This window comes from Oncorhynchus mykiss, chromosome 9 (genome assembly GCF_057628025.1).
Source record: "Oncorhynchus mykiss isolate SJ-2025 chromosome 9, ASM5762802v1, whole genome shotgun sequence".
In the NCBI taxonomy this organism is placed as follows: domain Eukaryota; kingdom Metazoa; phylum Chordata; class Actinopteri; order Salmoniformes; family Salmonidae; genus Oncorhynchus; species Oncorhynchus mykiss.
This window is the reverse complement of record NC_143030.1, coordinates 48,499,190-48,521,175: the sequence shown is the minus strand read 5'-3', so window position 1 is coordinate 48,521,175 and position 21,986 is coordinate 48,499,190. Positions and strand designations below refer to the sequence as shown.

Below are 21,986 nucleotides of genomic sequence, written 5' to 3'. Positions count from 1 at the left end.
TCGAAACATCTGCTTTATTTTTTTCTGGTCCTTACAGAATAATATCTCGAATTATCTCAAAGAAGTGTGAACATCAATTCAATAAAACCGAGTTGTGAATCAAACTCTAATATGGTTGATGTGCACCTCACGGAAAAAAACAAAAACAAAAAAACAATTCAAAATACAAACGCAAAACACACTTTCAACGATTTCAAACTAATAAAGTGTTTTTTCCCACTGCAACTTTGATTCGAAATAGATCTTTATCCTTTTAACAAAACCATCATCTGAGCAACAAAAACACCAAATATTGTTCATAGGATTGACAGTCATAAAAGCTTTAACAGAGCAGGATATGTTACAAAATTAGATTCTGATAAATAGGTAGGCTACTGTAAACACAGAGAAAAACATAATGCAGAAAAAGTCAATGACGTGGCATATTTCGAAAAGGGAATATAAAGACGGCAATACTTTCAAAGAAAGGTGTTCACATTATGATATTCATTTGAATATTGAACAAGGGGTGAGAGGTGCACAATTAACAGGCTAACCTAAATTAATAACCTGGACTTTGGGAGCATGATTTATGCTACAAATTAGCTTAAAGTGTATGCAAAACATTTGTAAGCAAAGTATTATGATAATAGCACACTTTCTATGAGGCACACACACATTATACCTTATAGGTGCATTTATCTAGCCTGGGTACCAGTTTCTGAGGTCAATTGAACTCGACCAAAACAATGGGAATACCATGGAAACGAGTGGGGGAAAGATCCCTAATCTCCTCATTGTCCAACAACAACATTTGCCTACATTTAGGCTATTGTTTATATGTGTATTTCACACTATGTTGGGGGTAAACATCGGAGTATAATGCTTGTATGGATGTCAACCCCAATACATGTCCATCAAGTCATCATCATAAATCAACTGCTTAAAAACGACTTTGACTAATGTCACCGATTTCTGTATGCTAATTTAGCTATGCTATCAGTTTATAGGAATACCATTTAGCGATTAGTAGTCACTTCTAAACCTGAAAAGGGACAACTAGCCTAACTGTTATACAACGAAAACAGTCAAAAATATAAAAATCGGACTTTAGTAATCACATCGTGTGCCTGTTACAATACATTAATCATGACGGATTTGACAAATATCCTTATTGCTTATTACTGATGAATGTGTTTTTATTTATTTATTTCTGCTTGTATTTATATTTTGATTTGTGTATTTTCTATAATGTATGTAATTCATGGCTCATCTGTAAAAGAGACCTTGGTGTCAGTATGACTTCCTGATAAAATAAAGGTACAAATATATACATAACAGAATCAGTCAAAAGTTTGGACACATACTTATTCAAGTATTCGAGTTTTTCTTTATTTTTTACTATTTTCTACATTGTAGAATAATAGGGAAGACATCAAAACGATGAAATAACACATATACATCATGTAGTAACCCAAAAAGTGATCAAAACAAATCAAAATATATTTTATATGAGGTTCTTCAAAGTAGCCACCCTTTGCCTTGATGACAGCGTTACATACTCTTGGTATTCTCTCAACCAGCTTCACGAGGTAGTCACATGGAATGCTTAAATTAACAGGTGTGCCTTGTTAAAAGTTAATTTGTGGAATTTCTTTTTGCGTTTGAGCCAATCAGTTGTGTTGTGACAAGGTAGGGGTGGTATATAGAAGATATATGGTAAAAGACCAAGTCCATATTATGGCAAGAACAGCTCAAACAAGCAGAGAAATTACAGTCCATCATTACTTTAAGACAAGGTCAGTAAATTCTTTGAAAGTTATTTGAAAGTTTCTTCAAGTGCAGTCGCAAAAACCATAAAGTGCTATGATGAAACTGGCTCTCATGAGGACCGCCACAGGAATGGAAGACCCAGAGTTAGCTCTGCTGCAAAGGATACGTTCATTAGAGTTAACTGCACCTCAGGTTGCAGAGCAAATAAATGCTTCACAGAGTTCAAGTAACAGACACATCTCAACATCAACTGTTCAAAGGAGACTGTGGTAATCAGGCCTTCATGGTCAAATTGCTGCACAGAAACCACTACTAAAGGACACCAATAATAATAAGAGACTTGCTTGGGCCAAGAAACACGAGCAATGAACATTAGACCGGTGGAAATTTGTCCTTTGGTCTGATGAGTCCAAATTTGAGATTTTGGTAACCAACCGGTGTCTTTGTGAGACGCAGAGTAGGTGAACGGATGATCTCTGCATGTTTGGTTCCCTCGTGAAGCATGGAGGACGAGGTGTGATTGTGTGGGGGTGCGTTGCTGGTGACACTGTCTGTGATTTATTTAGAATTCAAGGCACACTTAACCAGCATGTCTACCACAGCATTCTGCAGGGATACGCCATCCCATCTGGGTTGAGTTGGACCACAAAGTGAAGGAAAAGCAGCAAACAAGTGCTCAGCATATGTGGGAACTCCTTCAAGACTGTTGGAAAAGCATTCCTCATTAAGTTGGTTGAGAGAATGCCAAGAGTGTACAAAGCTGTCAAAAAGGCAAAGGGTGGCTACTTTGAAGAATCTCAAATATAAAATATATTTTCATTCGTTTAACACTTATTTGGTTGCTACATAATTCCATATGTGTTATTTCATAGTTTTGATGTCATCACTATTATTTGACAATGTAGAAAATAGTAAAAATAAAGAAAAGGTGTGTTCAAACTTTTGACAGGTACTGTATATATATCCACTTTGTTGAATGTGCAACAATCGAGCGTGTTTCTATACCCCATGGTCTGCGTTCCATTGACCTCTTAACCGCATTTATGTCATATGCCAAATGTTTAGCTTATATGCCAAATGTTTGGCATATGACACAGAGTACAAGGAGTGGAATGTTAGCAGAAAGAGTCTGGTACCCAGGCTAGCATTTAACTCCATACTCTTATAGTGCATTATAATGCATATTATAAGCTTTCATGACTCCAAGTAGTTATAACATCCTTATAGGACATCATCACTATGATGCATTATAATACCAATGTGTGTGTGCCTCATAGAAAGTCTAGATTTTTTTACAACATAATAAGGCTATAAAAGGGTTAATTGGGGCACACTGCGAGTTGAAAGTACTATCACTCCATTTAATGAATTGATCTGCAAACCTACACAAAACTTGTCTAAATACATTCATGTCAAATGTCAAACTTAGGATTTTAGAACTGCCAAATTAACATATTTGGGGAATATTACATTTTAAAGTTTAAAACATTTGTAATAACAAGTTATCAATAGAATTCAAATCTTTCCAGCATGAGGAAGACTCCGTTGCCTTGATCCATCATGCCTCAATGGTCTTATACACCTGATGGGCCCCGATTTCAAGTGTTTCCCAAAACACAATCTAGAGTTTTGTAAGAATTTAAGCCAAGGATGTCAAAGCAAAAAGGAATATAAATGTGTACCCACACCACCAGTGAACCACATACTCTATAAACACTGCAGTGCATTGGTGGTGGTGAATTTAATGAACACCATTCACGTTCCTTCAGCCATGCTTGGCTTCACTTCTTACTGGCCACCCTTTGGCATGTCAAACATTCTCTGAAAAGGCACCTCGTTCTAGTCGAGGTCACCCAGAGAACCTGTACTTCTATTCATGGTCCTTCGATCCAGATTCACTGATTGGTCACAGTTAAATCAATAGAAATAGAATCCCTAAAACGGGGAAGACCCTCAGACCATTGCAGTTTGACTGTACCCTCATTGGTACACTTAGTATGACTGACATGGAATTCTATTTCTATGGTGCAAGTATGTGCCAGTAGCACTGAATGTGGCCCTCATCCTTTTTAACAGACACTATTTTAGACTATTTAGATGCAGCTCAGCAAAAGGAGGCGTAATCCTAATTTGAGATCTGCATGCATAATTTTACCTCCCAGATATATCACATTGACATCAATGACTGATTTATGTGAATGTCTGAGTTACATCTTTCAAATTGGGATATGGCAGATGTTTTGGACATGAGCCATTGGGTGCGTCTCAATAGTGTAGTGACTCCCTCTCCTCGTCTCCTTTCTTCATCCTCACTGAGCTGAAAGAATGGGAAAGGTGTAAACTGATTGCAAGATTTACCTTATCATTTGATATCTGTGCCGATAGAGAGGAGACAAGGAGGCTTGGAGACCAATTCCGACTATTGAGATGCACCCCTGGTCTGGAGGATTTTCCTCTGCACATCCTGGTGCTTCCTAAAAGGGCCACTGGGGCCAATCTAGGGATATACAGATTGACCAACACTCTGCTGCCAAGTGTCAAGCACCATTTGTGAGGTTAAGCTACTGTTAACGGCTGATGTATATCATATTATGTATGTCTGCATGAATATCTGTGCGTGTGCTGAGCACTGTTACACATTTGTAATCATAAATATCGAATGACAGTATTTATAAGAGGAAACAAGAACACATCCCAGTCAAATCCTCAATGAAAGAACGAGGAGCACACCAAACCACACATCCAATGTACCTGTAACTGTCATTATGTACACGTCACATCCACTCCACGCCGAGTTAACTTTTTCAAAGTGTCTAAGGGACGTCATGGTAGAAATTCTTCTTACACAACCATGTAGAAAATGACACTGAAGTGAGGCAATTGCAATAATGTCTTTGTATAGGATATTTAACGATAGGCCACAACACAACATCAGAGGGCTTCCTTCATGAAGAAATAAACTTTTGTATATTTCCTAAAAACATTCCCTCTCTTCCTTGTTTATTTTGATCAAAAATCTAGCAAATGATCATCCATCAAATAGACACGTCATAACCACAACAAATAAGAACATGGCCTGTTTTGGCCTTGCCCTCTCATCTCATAACACCTTACACAATCTCTGAGATTTTGAAGTGCAAAAAAATATCAAAATACCAATTTCCCCCCCAATCCTCGTACAATAAATGACACAAAACAAAAGAGTGGAATATGCACAAGGAGATGTTAGTATGGGTTTACTAAAAGCAATGTGTTTGAGTCACTATGTGGTGGAGATTAATGCCTCCCAGGAATTGCACAGCCTCTTTCAAAGTTGCTACGTTGTCTAGCCTACCAGGTACTAAAGCAAAGGTAGGCAGGTAATGAAATGTGTACAAAGCTTTAAGGCCAATAAAACAGAGTATAAGTCCTGGCTTTGGGAGTTTAGTGTGGTTGAAAAAAATCAACCATTATTTAGGATATACCAGTATGAAATCTTTCCACCACCCCAATGCCATGGTTCTGTAATAATAATACTAATAATATTCATAATAAAAACGTTCTCTACTCTATCTAGGTGGCAGATCCTATGGAATCTGAGTGAAATGTGATATATCCCGAGGCTGATGCAGAAGGTGAGCTTATAAAACTATTTGTGCTCCCTTTACTGTCTCCCGTAGTCAGGTGCTTGTGTCCCCCCCAGTCGGGCCCAGCTCTGTGGGCTCCTGTCCTGCTGGGCCTGTGAGACGAGTGCTCCCCAGTCCGCAGGCTTTGCCCCGCGGGGACTAGTTCGCCATGGCGCTTCTCCTCCCGCCGGTGCTCACGGAGGGAACCTGAACGGCATGCCCCGGAGCTTTCCCCACCGCACGCCCTGTCTGCCCTGTGTGAGCCATCTGGTGACCCTCCCCGACTGCAGCTCCTGCCATGCTGCGAGAGGCGCCGCAGGGCATGGGGCTCACGCTCAAAATCGGTGAGCGGGAAATGCGGATACAAGATGATGTGCTGCTCGTAGACGTCTGGGATGAGGGAAATGGTGGAGGTACGGCGTGGGCTCTTCATGGGACTGGGAAGCGGGGTCTCATCGATAAAGTTGATGACCTCGTCGCGGCTAAAGCAGCGCAAATCTGCCTCCTCGTAGCGCTCGCCACCGCTCACCCGCGGCAGCTGCTTGAGCATGTGCCCGCTATCCTCTGAGCGCCGGCGCTTGCGGTGAGGGTGGCTCTCCTCGTGGTAGGAGACCGGGCTGCTCCTGCGCCTCTCGTGGCGTGGCAAGCTGGAGTTGTAATGGACCATCCCCATCACGTCCTCCGTGGAGCCCCAGTGGTGTAGGTAGGAGGGGATCTGGCCGCTGGTCCACATGTCGGTTTCGTCGTGGGAGAATCTTCTTGTAGGGGGTACCTGGCGCAACACAACACACAGACCAATAACATCAGCTTGTATGGAGAAGGTTAGGCCTGGATAATATGCATATGAAAATGGCTATACATTCATACATTTCGATGAAAAAAGAACAGCAATACATTTTGTTTCTCTTACTGCTAAAACTACAAATGCAAAGTTCTTTAAATGATTTGGTGTTAAACATTAGGCTGTTTTCTAATCAACAGTTGTCTTCTCTAACATGAGTCAACTCAATTAACACATATCTGTTTTTGAAACTATTATGACAGTAATACAGCACTATTATAACAACTAACTTGTCGGGCTAAACGGCATTCTATTCCAAATTGATACTCACATTCCACATTGTTCTGAGAACTAAGTAGGAGAGACATAACGTCAGCTTTTAGTATGGGTTTGTCAATGAGAAGATACACAGCACAAAACTAATATCAGAGTGCCACTATGTGGTGTCTTTTGGTAAATGCAGAAATGAAACAGCAGACGATACAGTAGCGTTGAGTGAGAAGTTTGACCAACAGGGGGAAGCAAAGCACGAGTAGTAGTTGAAAATGAGGAATGACAGGGGAAGGAGGGGGAATGTCATCCCAACGAGATGCAACATGGCAAATGAAAAAGTCTGATTCTGTAAATATAAGCCATTTGAGAATTGCACCAACAATTCTTAAATGGAGCTACATGTTAATGTTATTTTAAAAAAAAAGGATTTATTGAAATGTATTGACAAATTGTAGCACCCCAAATAGTTGGCAACAATATGTAGTTAATAAATCTGTTTCAATGCCATGACATGTATTTAGTTGTAACACATTTGTTTTATTGATAATTATTTATTGATAATTATTTTCCATTATACAGTATTGACTGCTAAAACACAGACTGTATCTTAACCAATTACATACTGAGTGCACAAAACATTAGGAACACCTTCTCTTTCCATTACATAGACTGTGAAGGTAAAAAAATCCAGGTAAAACCTATGATCCCTTATTGATGTCACTTGTTAACTCCACTTCAACCAGTGTAGATGAAGGGGAGGATACAGGTTAAAGAATGATTTTTAAGCCTTGAGACAATTGAGACATGGGTTGTGCATGTGTGCCATTCAGAGGGTGAATGGGCAAGACAAAATATTTAAATGCCTTTGAACGGGATATGGGAGTAGGTGCCAGGTGCACCGGTTTGAGTGTATCAAGAACTGCAACGCTGCTGGGTTTTTCATGCCCAACAGTTACCCGTGTGTATCAAGAATGGTCCACCACCCAAAGGACATCCAGACAACTTGACACAACTGTGGGAAACATTGGAGTCAACATGGGCCAACATCCCTGTGGAACACTTTTGACACCTTGTAGAGCCAATCCCCCGATGAACTGAGGATATTCTGAGGGCAAAAGGGGGTGTAATTCCTAATGATTTGTACACTCAGTGTATAAGATGTACTATTTAGACAAAACAGAATCAATGGTTTAATGAGTCAATGTGGTGAAATGATAGCTACTGTATACATCTCTGTTTCAATAACTATCCCAAAATAGAATAGACTCGATCCTACTAGAAAATAGAATGAGCGTGACTATCAACAAGAGACTGAATCAGGAGATCAAATTTCAGTCTATATCATATCATAGGCCCATAGATTTCATGGCTACTAATTTGAAGTCCAAGTTGCCAGATAAGAAACGTCGGCCAACTGGCAGCTAGTTATAATGCAGCCAGCTATCATAAACCATTTATAAAAAAACATGAATATTTGATGTCTAAATCTAAGGGCTACACCTCCTGTGTGCTACTTTCTTGTTAGCATTACACTGTGCTGTGCTACATGTGGTTTTGCTAGCAGCTATTTGCTACATGGAGTAGTCGAGAGCCCAATTGGGTGATTGTTTTGCAAAAAGAATGGAACAAAGATGACACAGTGGTAGATGTCTTGCGGGGGTGACCGTAAGTCTGGGTTGTGTTAGGTAAAAGGGCCATGGCCATTCTTAGTTTAGGTCTCCAAATTCAGCCTTCAAAAGCCTTCATTTCCTCTCCAATCCTCTAATTATGCTGCTCTTTTAGTTCATTTTTATCTGGGCCACACGACTGCACGCACACACACTCACGCACACATTGTGCGCAAACTCGCACACACACACACGCGCACAAGCACTCGCACACACACAGTTGTGGTTTGGTTGTTTGTAAGCTCTTGAAGACTGCATGTTGGGAGAGCAGCATTGGGGTTCCTAATAATATGTCAAAGAGGAGCATTTCACAGCTCTACAACTGACTTGCTTTGAGCCCGGAGTCAATAGGACTCAATTGGAGTCAATGGTACTCAATAGGAGTCAATGGTACTCAATTGGAGTCAATGGTACTCAACAGGACTCAATAGGAGTCAAAAGGACTAAATAGCATTAGCACGAGCAAGCATTTGCATTGTTTTAGCAGAGTGGTTCAGTCAAGGATATTGGAAGTCAGCATCAGCCCTACCCCCTCATACTATTCTGGTACTTCTATGTTTAACTTGTGATTCTACGATGAATAGGTTGGAGGTCTGTGAAAGACCCACCTATAAACATTAGAGAAACTTATCTGCAATGAAGGTGAAAACAACTGATGGTCATATTTGCCAAACATTAGTCAGCCAGATATATGCTTTTTGACCTTTCAATGCCATGTCTAGATAGGAAATATCAGTTAGCAAAATGTAAAATGATTCCAGCAAGATCAAACAATAAGATAGATATTATAGTAGGCCGAAGGGCCTCTTTCACCATGCACATTGTTATCTGTATTTGAAGTGAAAAATCAATCAATTGATGAAATAATAAAAATCAATGGAAATATACCTGCAAATACTGCATTTTATCTTCCTGTAGTTGCAATGGATACCCTTGTGGGACCCCCATTTCTAAGGTTGAGAATTCGTACTTGGCAATACGGTCTACCGTCATGATATCAGCCGCGGAGCTATAGTCATATGGTCTGTCATATATTAAGTCCGCATGAATTCCTCCATCTTGGCTGTTTTCTGCAAAACGCAGAAAAGCATACGCGGCGTCAGGATTAAAGACCAACGTACTCAAAATACACAGACAGACAGACAGACAAGACGAATAGATAATAGAGACAATTCATCTTTCTCTTTTTTCGGGGGGTGTCCGCTGGGGTTCCTAATCAAACAGGAGTCACTGTAGCCCTCGAGGCCTCGAGACATTCTTGCACTCTGAGTCTTTTTTTTTTTTAAAGTTAATATTTTAAAATAAAAAAAATATTCTAGTATGAATCATTAAGTGTTATATATATTTTTATTCAGAATACTTCAGACTATCACGATATATTATATTATTAACTAGTGCCTTTTTTTGTTGTCTTTGTGGCAATCACAGATCTTTGCTTTGGTGAAAATAATTTCCGATATTGTTGTGAACTTAGTCTGAAGTGTTTCGAATAACAGGGAACATAACACTAAGTGGGTCATTATGTCGTAGATTGTGACTAAATGATTGTGACTAAATGATCTCTGCAACAAGATGCCCTATGGCTCAGAGGGTTGAACAGTGCATTTGAAAAGAATCACTGACTGAAAATCATGACTGTGGGCGTTTACCGAATAGAAAAATACAAAACAACTTCCAAATTCAGAGACCCTGTCCAGAAATAATGATATTAATCTTTCAAAAACTGGGGCTTATCGTGAGAACCATAATACTACAAATCAAAGGAATACTTTCAAGTAATCATTTTACATACTGTATAACTTGTCAGGCAAATTTAGGATCAAAAGAAGAATTGCATTCGATTCAATGAGAGGTCAATTGGAGATCGGTGTAAAATGCTGATCTTAGGACAAATGTTGGCCGGTAGGATGGAGGATGAGATTGGCTATTTGCACAGGCAGCATAGCATGCAAGTCAGTAGCTTTGGAAACAAGAAACAACCCTTATACATACAACTGTATTGTGATATACAAGGCAAGCCCTCTGAAAAATAAATAAACGCTAGCAACATTAAAACCACACAGAAAATACATTGTCCTACATTTGAGTTTTTTGCCTTATGCTAAACAATCAACATGGATGGACGTATAGAAAGGGAGGTTATTCAAAAAGGTGTGGGAGTTAGAAAGAGGGGAGAGGGGAGATATTAAGTTGAGTTTAAACAATTTCATTGCAAGAAAAGGCAAGTTATTTCACAGGGTTCATTTCAATTTGCAGGTTTTTAACATTGATGATTTTTCGAGTTTCTTCTTCTTATTTTGATCTCATATCAATATAGAATAGTTCATATCTACCCAATCCACAATTAACAAACTATAGGGGCGATTACGTTTATCATGTGACCTAACTTTAAAGTTAATTAGGGACCACAACTTGGGTAAGTAAGTGTCTGTGTATTCCTGAATTGTAAATATATGTATTCTTTGGATCACTAAGCCATTTTGGTTTGTCAAAATGGCTATCTCATTTGCATAATTTACCTCATTTGCATAATTTGAGGGAATATTGTGAACGAGATTCCTTGTGATGTCTAATAGGCCTACAGCCAACATGGACAGGAACAGTTTAGTGCATTTCCAAAAGAGTATTGAGTCATCCCGGCAGTATCTGTTTACACTCATACGCTGACATTAGTCCAAAGAAACTTGATAGATGTGCGTACAATCATGCCTCGATGGGTATCATAGATTTAAGAAAAATGCATACCAGAATCTCATAGGATTGGAAATATGACCATCGTGCTGAAATGTACTGCGCTTTTTTTTATCTAGTTAAAGTCCTTCAGTATTGGTTTGGTTGTAATCTTCATAAATCCTCTCTTTATTTCTGCGTCGTGTGTCAGGGTGTTCTAGGCCAGGGAAGATTTCACAGTTTGAATGCATTCAAGTGAAACAAAGTCAAATTCTGCAGGGAAAGTATGTGCTTTTCCAGCAATATCTTGTAACAGTCCGAGAGCATAGCATATAATTCACTCTTTTTAAATGAGCCCACTAAGAATGAAACCGCAAAATGTGGCTATAAGTCTTTTTGTTTGGTCACTTCCTCTCCACTTGGAGAAAAAGGTCACATGATAGGTCACATGATAAATTAGACCACATCAAATTGGACCGATCACATAAGGACCCCCGGATGGCTACATATGACCACATTAAAGGAAAATGATATATACTGAATCAAATCTAGCGTTGTAAGCTGAACAGACATCACTCTCAAATCAAGATCTCTCCAACCCTGCTCCCGGAGAACCTTCTAGGTCTGCTTATTTCAGTTGATCTTTATCTACAAATCAATCATGCTCAATTCGTGAATTTTACTACTTTCGACAGAACATCACCATAGACCTACATGGCGCCCCCAATGTAAATCAATTGCCCGATTCAGAATTCAAATACAGTTTTATATCTTCTGAATCCATTCACAGATGACTATCAAATCATCCATTCATAAATCAACCAAGGCCAAAGCTAAGATTGGGCTTGTGCACTAAGGTGAGACGCCAGCAGAGGCTCCAGGACTGGTGGTTGCTGACCTCTACCCTTATCCCCCGCTTAATCAAATGCCCACAGGTCCTATGCCAGTTCTCCAGGACCAGACTTCCAGACCTCTACCCCCTACCTCTTACCCCCCCCCCCCCCCCCCCCCCCCCTCATGTTATGAAGTCACCATAGCCAGGGATTGGAGGGGGTAGATGGTGGACAGATGGAACCTGGCCTGCTCCACCTCCCCCTCCTCGCCTGTTTTACCTTCGTCCACGTCGTCGTTGGACATGATGGCCACACACTTCTCCCAGACCATACGCACGTCTGCGCGGTAGCGGTCGCACGCCCACAGGAACATGGGCAGCAGGATGGACTGAGCGATGGAGCACCACAGCACGCACAGCACCATCCAGCTGTAGGAGCGGTCATACTTCAGACTGGTAAAGCTCACCACCTGCATGAGAGGGATAGAGGGAGGAAGGGAAGATGGAGGGCACAAGGCATAGTCCGGTCAACATCAAGTACAAAGCGAAACTACTACAATACCCAAGCGGATATTTTTCCAACAGAGCGGTTTATGTTTATATCTCAAGAAACACCAGCAGAGAAGTGTGTCTGTGGTGCCTCTCCCTGAGCAAAAGTGTATAGTATAGTATAGTATAGTATAGTAGAGTAGAGTAGAGTAGAGTAGAGTAGAGTAGAGTAGAGTAGAGTATAATGTGTTCCAGGACCAAAGCATGTACTCCTTTTCACTGAGCCTTGACACTTTAATCAAATTGATTAATTCAACTAATTAACCAGCCTGAGCAACAGGGCATAACATTTACTTTTCGGTTCACCAGCCACTGTGGCAGGTAGATTTAAGTAGATTTAAAAATCTACCAGCCACTCAGATTTTTTACCAGCCAAAATACTTTCCCCCCCACAAAAATTACACCAACAAAACAGAAAATAAACGGATGAGCATGTTTTGTAATGTTTAAAAAAATAAATGATGTATTACTAGTAATAATTAACTAATGTGGTATATTGAATAATTATACATTTTGTGACATAAGTCTTTTAACCAAAATATCACAGACAAACATTTTCACCTGCCTCTTTATGAGGCTGCCGTGGTAGCATGACTCCAGTCATGTTTGTGCATGTGAAATTGAGTCTGATTAGTAGTTTAAGTGTCTGATTAAGTGTCTTCTCTTCCCTAGCAGTTGAAACTCAAACAGAAAAACAACCTAACTTGTGAACAAAACAATGTAAATAGCCAAGAAACACAAGGACAAAGTCTCACTTCGTTTCAAGTAAATGAGTTCAACTTTTATGCCTGTGTGCAGTGCTTCTAAAAATGAATCTTTCACTCAGCTCTTCATGTGCGAAGAGGCCCCAGCCAGGCAGTGTTGCAGCGCAAGGTGGAATAGGCTATATAGGATTCATAGTTCTTTGACTTTGTGCGTAGAATTGACCAGCTATCAAACAAAATGTCGGAAATACTTTGAAAACCACTGCATCATTTATTTTACTATAAATATGATCATGCTTGACTATTTTTATTCACAAAATACACATCTTACTTGCCAATGCCAAAATCTACCTGCATTTGGTAGGTGGCATGTGCTAAATTTTAGGCCCTGCTGAGCGACGTCCCTGGTGTAATGAGTCAACTTCAGGAGCACAATGGAGGGTACATCAATGAGCCACTTGATTAGGCCAATTAGATCACTCTCAACCTAATCTACATCTTCATTAGATGTAAGATACTGCAGGGTTTTTCTGGATAAAAAGGGGATTAAGTGGTGGGCGTGACAATGGGCGTGGCAATGGGCACAATAAATATTTTTTTATGTTTTATTTTTTTAAATAAAAATTCTGCAATTCTCTGAATTTTTCGATGGAGCCAAGATACACTATATATAAGAAAGCACACTACACAGCAAAATTATGTGGACACTTGCTACAGCTAGCTAGCACTGCAGTGCATAAGAAAATAGTTTTGAACAAATGAATTCCTTCTAAAATGAAGGAGAAGAGAGCGAGAGAGATATTTATATGTATTTGTAAATATTTATATATTTACAATTTCACTTAATTAGCCGAATGCAGCTAGCTAGTTTAGCTTACTCAAACACCCGGCTCAAACAGAGAAGGATGCTATGTTACCTAGCTGGCTATGGCTATCCAACACTGGAACTATTCCAAGTCAAGGTAAGTTTTTGGTTGTATTAATTTATTGCCACCGGCGCCTGCTAGTGTAACTTCTAAACTGCTTGCTAACTGTACACTGTACTGCATGATTGTAGCAGGTTTACTAACACATTAACTCTAGTAGCTATGTTGACTATGACATTAGCTAATATGGTGACAATGCTGTAGGCTGTGTGTAGTGGTTATGATATGAAGGTTTGGCTTGGAAAGTTTTTTTCGCCTGGTCACATACAGCTGATATGTTGTGCGTTGAAGTCCACAAGCGAAGGGAAAAGGTGACAGGAGGAGTTATCTATCGATCAAAGGGATCATGCTGTTTGTATGTGGCTGCTATGAAAGTGAACTGTGTTTGAGTGTGATCAGGGGTGTATTCATTCCGCCGATTCTGTTGAAAAACAATTCTTAAATGGAAACAACAAACAGAACAAAACAGGGATAAATATACCTGAATTTGTTCAATAGAAACTCTCGTTGGACTGATGATTACACCCTAAATCAGCTAGATGCAGGCAAGATTGTGCAAGGCGGTTTTGAATGTGTCAGTGTCTGTCTCCTTGATTACTCAAACTTCTCTTGACCTGTGCACCTACGCTGTAAACTTTCATTCATAGGCTAGGTTGTAGCAACCTCATGATGGGAAATGGGACCTACCATGATGGGACCATGGGACCATGATGGGACCTCATATCGGGAAAATTCTAGCATCATGTAGTAGCCCAAACCTATCAATGTTACACTGAACTGGGTGAATGGAATATGAATGACAGTCATCCAATATGTTGTAATAGAAATAAGGCCCTGCTCATAAAAAAAAGAATTGCCTTCCCTCATCTTAAACGGCACCGACTACCCCTGGATTCTACACATTCTGCCATGTAGCTGAGAGAACATTTGCTGTTTTAAAGATAATTTCCTGCAATATTATGCATTTTGCCATGGCTAATGCTGTGTTCTTTTGCTCAAACTTAATAACAAAATAAATTCTGTTAAATTAATTGTTTTTGGAAATTTCAAATCCCCTGACTGTTTTATTTTGGCAGTTTGGACTTAGACGTTCCGTAAAAATGCTTAAGGGGCCCACCTAAGGGTTTCTATGCCAGGCAAATCCCTATACTGTACACCGCAAGCCAACGGACCACCCAATCACAATGAATCAAGTCAACAAAATCATCAGAGGACAGGCTTATTAGGGCTTAGTACTAAATACTCAATCAAGTTAATAAAATGAAATTCACATTTGCCTTTGAATGCACAATCTGTGAGATTTCCCCCATTCAATGTTCAGTTCAATTCAAATAATGATTGTTAAAGACTGTAACACCCTTTGAGCTTAGCAAACTGTCATACCCTATCATAAACCAAGGATGTACGCCTATTACTCATCGTTGTTGTATTTTGGCATTTTAGTTTTTATAAACAAACAACACAATGTATAGCTTTGAAATACGTTTAAAACCATCATGTCGATCTCAGAGACTGTCAGTCCTTCCCTGCACCGATAGATCAGTCTGTGAATTTGAGAGGGGTTACATTAAACCATCCCTCTAAGCTTACTCAAACTAAAGTGGCAGGGTCAGGCTGTTAAAATCACAGATTGTGCCTTTAAGCACCATAATAAAGGCACCGACATGTCTCCCCTCCAGCGGCTACACTTGGTTTGACCTCTGAGTGGGGAAGTCACAGTTCCTCTCAACACAAGGCGATACAGTCAGATTCAGAGAGACAGCATGAGTGTATAACTATCATCATCACTATCATCACACACTCTGCATGTACTATCATACTATATACTAGCCTGGCCACCAGTCTGTTTCTGCTATCATTCCACTCCTTGTAATCTGTCATTGCCAAACAATGACACGGAGTACAAGGAGTGGAATGATAGCAAAAACAGACTGGTACCCGGGCTAACCCGCTACGTAAAGGTTGCTGGATCAAATCCCCGAGCTGACAAGGTAAAAATCTGTCGTTCTGCCCCTGAGCAAGGCAGATAACCCACTCTACATGGATCACCATCATCATGCACTCTACATGGATAACCATCATCATGCACTCTACATGGATCACCATCATCATGCACTCTACATGGATAACCATCATCATGCACTCTACATGGATCACCATCATCATGCACTCTACATGGATAACCATCATCATGCACTCTACATGGATCACCATCATCATGCACTCTACATGGATAACCATCATCATGCACTCTACATGGATCACCATCATCATGCACTCTACATGGATCACCATCATCATGCACTCTACATGGATCACCATCATCATGCACTCTACATGAATAACCATCATCATGCACTCTACATGGATCACCATCATCATGCACTCTACATGGATAACCATCATCATGCACTCTACATGGATAACCATCATCATGCACTCTACATGGATCACCATCATCATGCACTCTACATGGATAACCATCATCATGCACTCTACATGGATCACCATCATCATGCACTCTACATGGATCACCATCATCATGCACTCTACATGGATCACCATCATCATGCACTCTACATGGATAACCATCATCATGGACTCTACATGGATCAATGGATCCATCCATCCGTCATAGTGAGAGGGGTGAAATACAGTAGCATAGCAATTGCGAAAATCTACTAAATGCATGTATTTCTCAGCTAAAGTCCATAGAAATATAATGGATGAATGTTGTATTATGACTGCCCTTGCATTTAAATGGCTCATTATTCCAGGCCACCAGGGAGTGGCTGGAGATTTGTTGTGTTTTAGTAGGCACACTGGAAATATGATCCGCTATAATCATTTTAAGGGTTTCTGTTGCACACACACTTTGGGTCATAATTCTTTGGAGTGTAAGTAAATGTTACGGGCAGAGGGGCATCACTCAGAGACGAAGTGTCGACACCAGGAGAGGCATAAAGCCAACAGATAAATCACATTTAAAGGTTGCTGAAGAGCCACTTAACGGTTGTTCACATATCGTATAACTGGGCCTATTCTGTATGTATGTATGTATGTGTGTGTGTGTGTGTGTGTGTGTGTGTGTAGGGGGGGCGGTGTTTGTGCGAATGTGTGTGTTTGTGTTTGTGCGAATGTGTGTGTTTGTGTTTGTATCTGTGTGTGTGTGTGCGCATGCGTGCATCCATGTGCCAGTGGTGGGCTCCATTGTGTTTATTCCCGTTCCATTTCATTCCAGCCATTACTGAGTCGTCCACCTTCACCAGTCTCCACTGGTATGTGGTGCAGGTCAAAAGGGTGAAACTGTGTAGAAGGTATATGGATCCCCCGTGACATTAAGGATGAAGCGGCTGAGAACAGTAGTATTCAAGGTCACATATGGAATACAGAGGGGTTTAAACAAAGTGTTCATGAAATTGTCCCCAGCCACTAGCATAAATAAATCAATGGGTCATAACCAAACGTGTGCTCTCTGTCTCGCTCACTCTTATCGATTTCAAACAGCTGGACATGGCCAACTGGTTTACACACATAAATACTACCACTGCTATCTCTCTCTTTCTCTTTTGTCTCTCTCTCACTCGCTCTCGTTCTCCCTTTTTCTCTCTCACTCCAGGGGGAGATTATGTGACGCAGCAAACGAGGGATACACAGATATCATGTGGCTCCATAAATCACACACACACACACACACACACACACACACACACACACACACACACACACACACACACACACACACACACACACACACACACACACACACACAGTTAACTGTTATGTATGAGTGTGATAAAACAAACTCTGTCTACTGCTCCACCGAGAGTCACAGAAAATACTATACCAGTTTATCTTTCTATAGTATAGGTGTCCCCTTGATAAGTATGTGTAATAATCCTCATGTACAAACTCTGATGCCTTTGGTTAAATCTCTATTAGCAAGTACAAAAGCCATTATAAATCAATCAATTGGCATCACCAGCCAATGTCCTGAAGCCTTCAATTGTAGCTTTTAAACTGATCACACGATCAATTAAGTTGGATTGACTTGTTAATTGGGTAGCAAAGTCAAATAGCATCGCCTGCCTGGCTATACAGCAAGCAGTGCGATCCAACAATTGCTGGCCTGAATTCATTAAAGGGAAGTATACCAGGAATCTATTAACAGAACATTGGAATTGATTCCAATTAACATTGGAAATACTGATGAAGCTTGGATGCCAAACAACATGGTCTAGGCTTTATGCTGTCTATTGATGGATATAGGCCTATGGATATTACAGTAAATACCTGTTTATACAGTGCCTTGCGAAAGTATTCGGCCCCCTTGAACTTTGCGACCTTTTGCCACATTTCAGGCTTCAAACATAAAGATATAAAACTGTATTTTTTTGTGAAGAATCAACAACAAGTGGGACACAATCATGAAGTGGAACGACATTTATTGGATATTTCAAACTTTTTTAACGAATCAAAAACTGAAAAATTGGGCGTGCAAAATTATTCAGCCCCCTTAAGTTAATACTTTGTAGCGCCACCTTTTGCTGCGACTACAGCTGTAAGTCGCTTGGGGTATGTCTCTATCAGTTTTGCACATCGAGAGACTGAAATGTTTTCCCATTCCTCCTTGCAAAACAGCTCGAGCTCAGTGAGGTTGGATGGAGAGCATTTGTGAACAGCAGTTTTCAGTTCTTTCCACAGATTCTCAATTGGATTCAGGTCTGGACTTTGACTTGGCCATTCTAACACCTGGATATGTTTATTTTTGAACCATTCCATTGTAGATTTTGCTTTATGTTTTGGATCATTGTCTTGTTGGAAGACAAATCTCCGTCCCAGTCTCAGGTCTTTTGCAGACTCCATCAGGTTTTTTTCCAGAATGGTCCTGTATTTGGCTCCATCCATCTTCCCATCAATTTTAACCATCTTCCCTGTCCCTGCTGAAGAAAAGCAGGCCCAAACCATGATGCTGCCACCACCATGTTTGACAGTGGGGATGGTGTGTTCAGCTGTGTTGCTTTTACGCCAAACATAACGTTTTGCATTGTTGCCAAAAAGTTCAATTTTGGTTTCATCTGACCATAGCACCTTCTTCCACATGTTTGGTGTGTCTCCCAGGTGGCTTTTGGCAAACTTTAAACAACACTTTTTATGGATATCTTTAAGAAATGACTTTCTTCTTGCCACTCTTCCATAAAGGCCAGATTTGTGCAATATACGACTGATTGTTGTCCTATGGACAGAGTCTCCCACCTCAGCTGTAGATCTCTGCAGTTCATCCAGAGTGATCATGGGCCTCTTGGCTGCATCTCTGATCAGTCTTCTCCTTGTATGAGCTGAAAGTTTAGAGGGACGGCCAGGTCTTGGTAGATTTGCAGTGGTCTGATACTCCTTCCATTTCTATATTATCGCTTGCACAGTGCTCCTTGGGATGTTTAAAGCTTGGGAAATCTTTTTGTATCCAAATCCGGCTTTAAACTTCTTCACAACAGTATCTCGGACCTGCCTCGGTGTTCCTTGTTCTTCATGATGCTCTCTGCGCTTTTAACAGACCTCTGAGACTATCACAGTGCAGGTGCATTTATACGGAGACTTGATTACACACAGGTGGATTGTATTTATCATCATTAGTCATTTAGGTCAACATTGGATCATTCAGAGATCCTCATTGAACTTCTGGAGAGAGTTTGCTGCACTGAAAGTAAAGGGGCTGAATAATTTTGCACGCCCAATATTTCAGTTTTTGATTTGTTAAAAAAGTTTTAAATATCCAATAAATGTCGTTCCATTTCATGATTGTGTCCCACTTGTTATTGATTCTTCACAAAAAAATACAGTTTTATATCTTTATGTTTGAAGCCTGAAATGTGGCAAAAGGTCGCAAAGTTCAAGGGGGCCGAATACTTTCGCAAGGCACTGTATATATCACGATATATGCCTGTATTAATTGATGTCACGATATATGCCTGTATTCCTAGATATCACCATATATTCCTGTATTATCACAACACAGTACATCCCTGTATTCATGAATGCCACAATATACTGTATATTGTCAGATTTCATCGTTCCACAATATTAAAAACTTCCTGCTGGCCCAAACACGTGTACCAGATGCTGCTCAAACACTGCTGCAGCCTCTATAGCCTGTAACCCCAGTCACACTGATTAGGTTCCAAATGGGAGCAAACATTCTCAAACGTCACTGTGCCACCTGAACTTGTCCAATAAGAACACCAATAAAGTATTGTCCTTATATCCTAATGGCAAAGATAGGGGGTGAGGTCTCTCCCTCATAGACCTACCCCATAGACTTTGCCTTCCTGGTTCCTGTCTCCGTGCATGGTCCCTCCCTTCTACCACCAGTCCCTCCTATCCTATCCCACTGATCACATCCACCACCGACTCCAAGTCGGCATGATAACCCAAGAAAACGGCTCACTGAAAAATTGATGAGAACCTGACAGTGGAGCAGGCAAGCTGATGAATATAGAAGAGAGTAATAGAACTCCTACACCCACTCGCTTAAAAGAGGAGTATTTTCCTAGAGAAAAAAGGCATTAACCACAACCTCTCTCCTTTGTGCCAAAACAGCCACAATCATCCCAGGTCCGTGGCCTTCTTGGGAATTTGGGACTCTCAGAGTCGTCTTAGAGTTGGTAATTTTGGCATGCGCTCTTATGAATTCAATCCCTCTCGTCTCCTCAGCTGCTGTAGTCCACAAGAAGAGATAATTAAAGTCAGTAAGGCAGGACCACGGTGCATTCATCCTAACGCCATTTTGTTCCACTGTATAATTGCCTGTCCACACATCTGTGGACAGGGCAACAACAATGGCAACAACACAACCTGAGCCACTGTGTGTGCGCCCGCTCAAATCAAATCCCATTTTACTGGTCGCATACACATATTTAGCTAATGTTATTGCGGGTGTAGTGAAATGCTTGTGCAATAATATCTAACAATTCACAACAATACACACAGATCTAAATGTAAAACAATGGAATTAACAAACATATAAATATTAGCAGCAATGTCAGAGTCCGGAGTATAAATATATATATGTGATGGGATGTATAGACATTATGGACAGTATGTATGATAGAATAGTATATTATATATACAGCAATAGTTGAATAGGATGGCATTGTTAACAGATTGTAATTAAAGTGACCAGTGTTCCATTATTAAAGTGACCAGTGTTCCATGACTATGTACATAGGGCAGCATCCTCTAAGGTGAAGGGTTGAGTAACCGGATGGTAGCCAGCTAGTGACAGTGACTAAGTTCATGGCAGGGTACTGGTTGGAGGCTGGCTAGTGATGGCTATTTAACAGTCTGATGGCCTTGAGATAGAAGCTGTTTTTCAGTCTCTCGGTCCCAGCTTTGATGCACCTGTATTGACCTCGCCTTCTGGATGATAGCGGGGTGAACAGGCATAGGCTCGGGTGGTTGATGTCCTTGATGATCTTTTTGGCCTTCCTGTGACATCGGGTGCTGTAGGTGTCCTGGAGGGCAGGCAGTAACATTCCCTCTAAGCTGCATGTGTACGTGCAGTAGCCCCAAGACTGCCGCGCAGCTCCCCAGAGACTGCCGCAAGCCTCCCCCAGGACTGCCGCAAGGCTCCCCCAGGACTGCCGCGAGGCTCCCCCCAGGACTGCCACACAGAATATATCAGCACACAGAGAGAAGCACGAGATTGAACATCATTCAGCTTTCTAGAACAGTGGTCACCAACCGGTCGATCGCAATCGACTAGTCGAACTCCAATTTTTTATTTATTCGTCTCGGGCTGTTGGTGGTAGTTGCACTCGATTCACCTGTCCTGCGCCAGGTAGGCAAACTGTTTCAACCATTCCATGTGTCTGAAGGTACAAACTCTGCCTTCCCGGTGGGCCCAGAGAGTCTAAAGCTGTGCCACCAGAGGCTCTGGTTTCGAGCCCAGGCTCTGTCGCAGCCGGCCGTGACCGGGAGGTCCATGGGACGACGCACAATTGGCCTAGCGTCGTCCGGGTTAGGGAGGGTTTGACCGGTAGGGATATCCTTGTCTCTTCGCGCACTAGCGACTCCTGTGGCGGGCAGGGTGCAGTGTAAGCTGACCAGGTCGCTAGGTGTACGGTGTTTCTTCCGACACATTGGTGCGGCTGGCTTCCGGGTTGGATGCACGCTGTGTTAAGAAGCAGTGCGGCTTGGTTGGGTTGTGTATCGGAGGATGCGTGGCTCT

General features: G+C 41.1%; 1 protein-coding gene across 4 annotated transcripts in view; it reads right to left on the bottom strand.

The window, feature by feature from the left end:
- The window catches only part of gpr153 (G protein-coupled receptor 153), a 62,272-nt gene continuing 40,286 nt past the window's right edge, over window positions 1–21,986 (bottom strand). For 2 of the 4 annotated variants that reach the window (XM_036988078.2, XM_036988079.2), the window contains exons 4-6: window positions 11,861–12,050; window positions 8,967–9,148; window positions 1–6,129 (exon numbers count right to left, since the gene is read on the bottom strand). In XM_036988078.2, the coding sequence (XP_036843973.1) occupies window positions 5,305–6,129; window positions 8,967–9,148; window positions 11,861–12,050 (1,197 nt within the window). In that variant the 3' untranslated portion in view covers window positions 1–5,304. The remainder of the gene's footprint in view (window positions 6,130–8,966; window positions 9,149–11,860; window positions 12,051–21,986) is intronic. The other 2 variants (XM_090184378.1, XM_090184379.1) reach the window with 1 other exon arrangement.